This window comes from Aethalodelphis obliquidens, unplaced genomic scaffold (genome assembly GCF_003676395.1).
Source record: "Aethalodelphis obliquidens isolate GAN/ISIS:26980383/991018 unplaced genomic scaffold, ASM367639v1 scaffold8, whole genome shotgun sequence".
NCBI lineage: Eukaryota > Metazoa > Chordata > Mammalia > Artiodactyla > Delphinidae > Aethalodelphis > Aethalodelphis obliquidens.
In genome coordinates, this window is record NW_020837952.1 from 45,462,575 (window position 1) to 45,471,783 (window position 9,209).

Consider the following 9,209-nt stretch of genomic DNA (forward strand, 5'->3'; position numbering starts at 1 on the left):
CTTATAGAAAGAAACCTGACTATGGCTTCTTAGCACTTGTTTGTTATAATTTAGTGCGATGATGAGCAGGGAAGATTCAAAATTCTTTTCTGACCCCAAATTTTAGCACCGATATTTTGCTTCTGAAATAGTAATGAAATAAAACATAATTTTTAAAAATTTAATTTTTATGTTCATGCATTAAGACTAACACTTGGAATAATGTGATATGTAGGAATTCAGTATGACATGACAGTTTTAAATAAGAGATTAAAAATACATTAGCAAAAAGAATTAAAAGGAACTAAGTATTAACAGAATCAAATGTTTCCCCAGTCAATAGCACTTAAGTTCAGTTCACTGCTCACCCATCTCCCCACTTTGGGTAGAAGAAATTTAGTGAAGTTCAGGAAATAAGATGACTATATTTGCTAAATTTGTCATGTGCAAACTTATTATAGTTGTTCATATTTTTAAAAATCATCAAAATCTTTTTCTTTTATATCTGGTTTTAAAATTATGCCATAGCTCAACTTTGATGTTCTTTTAAAATCCACAGGAATTCAATGTAGACTTTTCTATGACAAAATTCAGTTTGTACTTTCTATCTTAATTGTAAGTTAATGAATATCTAGCATCCAACTTTATCATTTTATTTTTGGCATTATCTCTTTCAGTACAGTGGAGAATTTACAGTCTCTCTCAGCGATGTCTTATTGACCTGGAAATACTTACTACATGAGAAATTGGACTTACCAGTTGAAAATATGAAAGTGATTGACCATTATGAGAACATTAGGAAGATTTATGATGATTTCTTAAAGAATAGTAACATGTTAGATATGATCGATGTTTATAAAAAATGTAATGTTTTGACTTCAAATTATGAAAATTATGCCAACATATCTCCTGTAAGTATTTTTTAAATAATTTTATCTTAATCAAATTAAAATTTGGCTAGATTTATTTTTACTTTAAATGATGGATCAGCATTTATAATAACTTGATAATGCTTTTGCTCTTTGGATCATGTTAAGAATGGAAAATTTAGCTACTTGAAAGCTAGTCATTACTGGAGAGAAATATTTTGGTGGTAAATGTTGTTGAATTTGTGTTATTATTTGGTTGAAATATAAGGACAGCTACTTATTAGATCAAAACATTTTTAATAAATCAGTATCAAGTACGTGATTTCTTTTTGAATTATGTCAGGGATTGATTTTGTATTTTCTTGGTTTAATGTGCATCTGTTCATTTGGCATATATTGTATAAATGATTGCTATGACTCTTTCTATGGATTAGTAATAGTTTTTACTAAGGTAGAGTATCATTTCATGAGGATAGTATGATGCAATATACATGAGGTAATACACTATTCCTTTTTTTTGCAGACACATTCATTGCCTTATTTTTTTATAGAGTATAAATTTTAAAGTTAATGGAGTAGCATCCCTTGCAGTTTGGTTTTGTCTACATTATAGTTGATAAACTGTTTTAGAATATATTTGAATATATCTAGTTTGTTTTAAAGTATTGAAAATATATTTCTTTATCTTAACATATACCAAGTGCCACTAAAGTAGTAATTAAACAGTGGTAATAAAAGAATAATTGCAGCCATAACTAGAAGAAAATGTTTACTGGATTTTCTCAGATATTAAAATAGTTTATAAATATTACTATCTGATACTTGGGAATAATGTTTTGTCTGCTTAGAATAGAAACCACAATAACAGTTGTTTAAGACAATGGAAGTTTGTTTCATTCTTTTATAAAAGATGTCAAAAAGTTAGCATCTAGGACTGATATGATAGGTTCATGGTTATCAGATAATACCTAGGATTTTACTGTCAGTCTGCTCTCCTATCTTAGTTCTTGACTTCTACCCTCAAGATCATTTGTGGTCCAAGATAGTTGTTGGAGCTCCAGACATTGTATCAGCATTTCATGCAGCAGGAAATAGTAAGGGAGCACCACACTCTCTTTTCCTTTGAAAGAGATGTAGCTCTTTTGCTTCCATCTCATTAACCAAAGCTTAGTCATATGGCCAGACCAACATGCCAGCAAGGATGGAGAATGTAGTCTTTATTCTGGGTAGTAATATGCCAGAAGATAAAAGAAAGCTCTGATACTAAGGAAGAAGGGGAGAATGGATACTGGCAGGCAGTTTGTTGTCTTTGCCTCATGGGGCTATCATGGAAACCTTTGCCTTTTTGTAACTTTCTCAAAATACATGCACACACGTGTACATGCATACCCACACGTACTCATCCACACCATGATGAGGATACTTGTGAGTGAAGACAGTTTTTTTTATTCCTCTCTAGTTATGTTTTATTTGCTTACCTGTAGAGATGATTTTTAACTACTTTTCACAAAGTTAATTTAGAGAAGTTCATCAAACACAAGTATTAGATTGTAGGAACAACAAACATGAGTTTCTGATAAGCCAGTGAGAGTATAATCTGCCTGAGGTCTTTGTTTTCATTTTATCCTTTGCCTATAAGTCCTCTAATAAGTTTCTTCATTTAAGTGAATCAGCTTATAGTGTGAGATATATAAGGTTTTACATTTGAGGAAGTTCTGTCTCCAAATAGCAATATGTCTCCTTTGAAGAACATCAGGAATGAAGTGGGAACTGCTGAGATGGTAATATATGAAGCAGAAAATTTTCTGCATTTAAATCTTAGAAGGCTAACAGCTTGATCTCTGGTACTTATGTTACTCAAAGGAAATTTGCAGCGAGGAAAAAGTGAGCAGGAAAATATCCCTAGATCGACATTTCAAAAATATGCTAAATGTAACCCTAATTTATGCTAAAAGTATCTTTAAAGATACATATCAGAAAGTTCTAAATATTTCTGAGCTTCAGGGTCCTGAAATATCATGACCCTAATAAGCTTTTTTGTTTTTGATTTATTGTAGCCTAAATAAGGCAAGAATTAAGAGGAATTAAGATAAAGGTAAGACAGGGAAGTTCTGGGAACATAATTTGAATGATAGCCCTTTCTCCTTTGTTTCCTACTTTTATAATTCCTCTCCCGAGGAACATGGATGCAGGGCCCATGGGCATCTGGGAGCATAGAAGTCCTTGGATGCTAACTGGACTCTAAGTAGGGAGAATTGTTACAGAGATTGCTCTCATGAACTGAGTAATTATCTGGAGGACAAAATCAGAGACCTGGGCTGAGGAGCAGAAGTGGTAGGTCCTGAGAAGAGCTAAGCAGCCCTCAGAAATCTGAGGAAGGTCAATAAATGCCTTCTATGAGCGTGGCAGGGTTCTTTTACTCTCAAGAAGCAGCAGAGTAGCTGAGTGGATGGTCTTACTGTTGGTGAGGCTTGAGAGACCACAAGAAGACTGTTTTTCAGCCTAAGCAGGTGACTGGCAGCTTGCTTATTTCCCCACTGCTCAATTTCTTGCTTATTTCTCCACTGCTCAATAAGGAGTAGAGACCATTTCAACTTCCATTACTCATAGAACTGTCATCACTTAATGGACCTCAACAGTCAGCTGGGCCCCAAAGAGCCAGTGAAGAGAAGCAACGGTCACCTAAGGGGTCTCAGTGGCCAGAAAGATGAATCAGCTAAGAACACACATGCCTAACAAAATAGAGCTGCTCGAAGGGAATGATAGCAAATTGAATCCAGCGAAATAATAAGTACTCAAGGAACTTCAAGTATATACCTAAACATAAGACTTTCTAGACATTAAAAAAAAAAAGAAGAAAAGTTTTCCCAATGTAACAGATGAATTCAGACTCAAATTAGTATCCTGAAAGTCAAGTACAATAAGTAAAGCACAGAGTAAAACACATAAAGAAACAAAGAGGGAAAGTTAAGAAACTTGGAGGTTAGATCTAGAGGATTAAGAAACTTAGAGGTTAGATCTATAGGATTTAACATATAAATGTTAGGAGTTCTAGAAGGAGAAAAAAGAACAGATGCAAAAGAGGCCATGATAAAATAAATCATATATTTGTTACAACTACATTTGTTATAATAAATATTTTCCTGAGTCTCCTAAGGAGTGTTTATGAAGTTCCAGGCTGAATTGATGAGAAATGACACATACCTAGACATATCCTGGTAAAATTCCTGAACTCTTAATTTCCTGGCAGAAAGAACAAGTTATTTAAAAAGAACAAAAAATTAAATAGCATGTCCTGAAAGTGGCCTAAGAATTCCATCCTCAATCAAGATATCGTTTATCAGCCAAGTTAAGGAAGGATTTGTGAGGATATGCAAAAATTTAAAGAATGTCATCATCATACCTCGTGTGAAGCATTTACCTTTCCAAAGACTAATAATTAAACAGATGAACTGGAGCAGCGGTCTATCTAGGGAAAGATGGTAGTGAGCACTAAAACTTGGAGTGTGTATGTGCAGTTAAAATGATAAGGATGGACTGGGAATATGTGAGCTAAAATGGAAGACTTACCCTGAGAGAGATTCTAATACTAGTTTAGAATTAAAACTGCTAAACTTCGTAGTTTGTTAGGGGTAAGTAGCAGGCATTATCACTTTTAAAAAATAATAGAGAAATATGAGTCTGATTTGAGTACAGGGAGAGTAAAGTCAACTATTAATGGAATGGAAAAAATACAGTACATCTTCCAAATAAGAGGATAAAAATACAGTGAGTAGTAACCTGTCAAATCAGTAAAGATACAAATCAGTAAAATTAATAGTGTACCACAGCAAATATATTGTGATTTTTATCTTGCCTAAGAAAGCTTTATGCTATATATATATATTTTTTTTTTCTTTTTTTTGCGGTACGCGGGCCTCTCACTCTTGAGGCCTCTCCTGTTGCGGAGCACAGGCTCCGGACGTTCAGGCTCAGCAGCCATGGCTCACCGGCCCAGCCACTCCGTGGCATGTGGGACCTTCCCAGACCGGGGCCTGAACCCGTGTCCCCTGCATCGGCAGGCGGACTCTCAACTACTGCGCCACCAGGGAAGCCCTATGCTATATTTTCTAGAGTCCTTGTCTAACTGAGGTCTAGGAACTGCTTTACACTAAAAATTATTTAGGACTAGAAGGAGATTTTGTTTATGTGGATTATATCTATTGATATTTTCCATATTAAAAATTAAAGAGAAATGTTTAAAATGTTTATCAGTTATTAAAATATTGATATTGAACCTATTACATTTTAATATGAATAACATTATGTTATGAAGAATAACTTTATTTTCCAAAAATAAAAAAATTGTGAGAATAGTGACATTGTTTTACATTTTTATGAGTATCTTTAATATCATGTGTGATAGAAAATACCTGGATTCACATGTCTGCTTCTATTTGATAAGTTAGTTTGATTGAAGTATATCAAGAAAATTCAAATTCACATTGATACATAGTTGGAAAAGGAGGACTTCCCATATCCCCTGAATGGGTCTTAAGGACCTCAGAAGTACTTGGATCATACTTTGATACCCACTGAACTGATCTAGAATAATGTACTTTGCATGTAATTAAATATGAAAGTGTTTTTTAACTAGAAGGTAATATTCTCCCATTTCTAAAAATAATATTGTGTTTATGGAAAAATAAATCTTTGCTTTCAGCATCTCTTCTGAAAACATAAGAACCACAAGTGTGAGTACTACCATTATTCAAAATTTGTTAAATAGTAAATTCTTATTTTGGTGATCTTGAATTTTGAGATTGAAAAATTGTATATGTTATAAACAACAAAATCCTAGGCTTTCTAGTTTTTTTTTATCACTTGATTAACTCTTTATGAGTACCAGCTTATCATATCAGTAGAATTGTGGCAAATGCTATTTCTTTTCAAGGAGTATATATTGGTGAGTTACTTTAGTTATAATTTTGCAGTATCTCACTGGGCTTTGTTAATTCAGTTTGTCCCTTTCCTTCAGGTTTACTTATCAGGAATTATGTGTGTGTTTGTGTTTGTACATACCTGTATAATCTTCAATCCCTTAGAATAAATGAAATAATATGGAGATATTGAGTAGTATGTCAGGCTGAAAGCAAATATCTCTTTATAAATTATTTTTTCGTGGAAACTCTTATTTTGTTAGAAATATTGTGGCTTAGGAAAATAGATTTACTTATGTATATTACAAAATGAAGCATTTATTGTGGGCATTAGCTAAGACTTTCTTCCGTACAAATAAAAGGCTCAGATGAAATTTCCAAGGTCATCTTTTAACTCTGAACTTGTAAAACTCTTTGAGTACAAGTGCCATTGGAAACAGATTGTTAGGAAATTTAATTGCGTGTATATTATGGACTGCCAACAAAAGTCAGGTAATGTGCTGTACACTGGAACATCAGAGACACTAAGTAGAGCTAGGTGTGAAATATTTTTTACAGTTGGCGTAGCATTTTGTTAGTAACATCTTGTATTTCTTACAGAGTCAACTACGGGATTTTCTGTCTGGCAGACAGTATGCAGTAGATAATGAAACTGATTTTTCTGAACCAATGTCACCAATTAGTAAACGCAACCGGGATAATGAAAAGGTATGGCTAAATTGTGATTAAATAAAAGCAGGATATGATCCTCTTAAAATCACTGTGAATTTGTACGTTACAGTTACTATTTTTTTTAAATTTTTAAAAAGTTTTTAATTTGCTAAAATAAAAAAAAATTTGTGAAGAGTAGTACATTGGAGACTGCCAAGAGCATGGTAATAATCAGTTTATTCATGGTTTTGGGCCATGGTAACAGGCACTGTGCAAAAATAGGTATCACTAAGTATTGGAAAAGTTGGTACAGGTTGCCAGAGTTCTTTGAATTTTTACACGTGGTATACTTCACAGTTAGTATTTTATTTTATTTTATTTTATTTCATTTAGTAATATACTTACTTATTTATTTATTTATTTTTGGCTGCGTTGGGTCTTTGTTGCTGTGCGCACTGGCTTTCTCTAGTTGTGGCGAGCGGGGGCTTCTCTTGCTTGCGGTGCGTGTGCTTCTCATTGTGGTGGTTTCTCTTGTTGCAGAGCATGGGCTCTTGGCACACAGGCTGCAGGAGTTGTGGCACGCAGGTTCAGTAGTTGTGGGACGTGGGCTCTAGAGCTCAGGCTCAGTAGTTGGGGCGCGTGGGCTTAGTTGCTGCGCAGCATGTGGGATCTTCCCAGACCAGGGCTCGAACCCATGTCCCCTGCATTGGCAGGCAGATTCTTAACCTCTGTGCCACCAGGGAGGTCCCACAGTTAGCATTTTAAATGGTTGATTCTTAGGAGAATATGTTCTGTTCTCCACTCTTTAAAAAATCTGTTTCTACTCTTTGCAGTAGAATAGCTGATGCATCATGAGTTCTGATAACAGGATTTGCTGTCCAAACAAACCACAGAAAAGTAGTACAGGTTTGGTTTAATATAAGTTACCTTCAGCTGAACACTATTCTAGGTACCTAATTACATGTAGTAATTCCTCACTAACGATGGGAGTTGTGTTTATGAAAGTTTCTTAGTAAAATTACCATTGACAAGATGAAAGGTTAAGAGTACTGGAAAGAACATATCTAAAAATATGTTATGTGAGATTGATTCAAGATGGCGGACCAGAAGGACATGCTCTCACTCCCTCTTGCGAGAACACTGGAATCACAACTAACTGCTGAACAGTCATCGACAGGAAGACACTGGAACTCACCAAAACAGATACCCCACATCCAAAGACAAAGGAGAAGCCACAAGGAGATGGTAGGAGGGGTGCAATCACAATAAAATCAAATCCCATACCTGCTGGGTGGGTGACCCACAAACTGGAGAACACTTATACCACAGAAGTCCACCCACTGGAGTGAAGGTTGTGAGCCCCACTTCAGGCTTCAGAACCTGGGGGTCCGGCAAAGGGAGGAGGAATTCCTAGAGAATCAAACTTTGAAGGCTAGCGGGATTCGATTGCACAACTTCGACAGGACTGGGGGAAACGGAGACTCCACTCTTGGAGGGCACACACAAAGTAGTGTTTGCATCGGGACCCAGGGGAAGAAGCAGTGACCCCACAGAGACTGAACCAGACCTACCTGCTAGTGTTGTGGGGTCGCCTGCAAAGAGGCGGGGGGTGGCTCTGTCTCACCGTGAGGACAAGGACACTGGCAGCAGAAGTTCTGGGAAGTACTCCTTGGCGTGAGCCCTCCCAGAGTCCGCCATTAGCCTCACCAAAGAGCCCGGGTAGGCTCCAGTGTTGGGTCACCTCAGGCCAAACAACCAACAGGGAGGGGACACAGCCCCACCCAACAGCAGGCAAGTGGATTAAAGTTTTATTGAGCTCTGCCCACCAGAGCAACAGTCAGCACTACCCACCACCAGTCCCTCCCATCAGGAAACTTGCACAAGCCTCTTAGACAGCCTCATCCACCAGAGGGCAACAGCAGAAGCAAGAAGAACTACAATCCTGCAGCCTGTGGAACACAAAACACATTCATAGAAAGACAGACAAGATGAAAAGGCAGAGGGCTATCTACCAGATGAAGGAACAAGATAAAACCCCAGAAAAACAACTAAACAAAGTAGAGATAGGCAACCTTCCAGAAAAAGAATTCAGAATAATGATAGTGAAGATTATTCAGGAACGCAGAAAAAGAATGGAGGCAAAGATCGAGAAGATGCAAGAAATGTTTAATAAAAACCTAGAAGAATTGAAGAACAAACAGAGATGAACAATACAATAATTGAAATGAAAAATACACTAGAAGGAATCAATAGCAGAATAACTGAGGCAAGAACGGATAAGTGACCTGGTAGACAGAATGTTGGATGTCACTGCTGCAGAACAGAATAAAGAGAAAAGAATGAAAAGAAATGAAGACAATCTAAGAGACCTCTGGGACACATTAAATGCAACAACATTTGCATTATAGGGGTCCCAGAAGGAGAAGAGAGAGAGAACTGACCCAAGAAAGTATTTGAAGAGATTATAGTTGGAAACTCCCCTAACATGGGAAAGGAAATAGCTACCCAAATCCAGGTAGCACAGAGAGTCCCATACAGGATAAAACCAAGGAGAAACACACCGAGACACATAGTAATCAAATTGGCAAAAAATTAAAGACAAAGAAAAATTATTGAAAGCAGCAAGAGAAAAATGGCAAATAACATACAAGGGAACTCCCATAAGGTTAACAGCTGATTTCTCAGCAGAAACTCTACAAGCCAGAAGGGAGTGGCATGATATACTTAAAGTGATGAAAGGGAAGAACCTACAACCAAGATTACTCTACCCAGCAAGGATCTCATTCAGATT

General features: G+C 36.3%; 1 protein-coding gene across 5 annotated transcripts in view; it reads left to right on the forward strand.

The window, feature by feature from the left end:
* Positions 1-9,209, forward strand: part of PARPBP (PARP1 binding protein) — a 106,958-nt gene that overhangs the window by 13,924 nt on the left and 83,825 nt on the right. For 4 of the 5 annotated variants that reach the window (XM_027107352.1, XM_027107354.1, XM_027107355.1 and 1 more), the window contains exons 3-4: positions 657-890; positions 6,368-6,475. In XM_027107352.1, coding sequence (XP_026963153.1) covers positions 657-890; positions 6,368-6,475 — 342 coding nt within the window. The remainder of the gene's footprint in view (positions 1-656; positions 891-6,367; positions 6,476-9,209) is intronic. The other variant, XM_027107356.1, reaches the window with a different exon arrangement.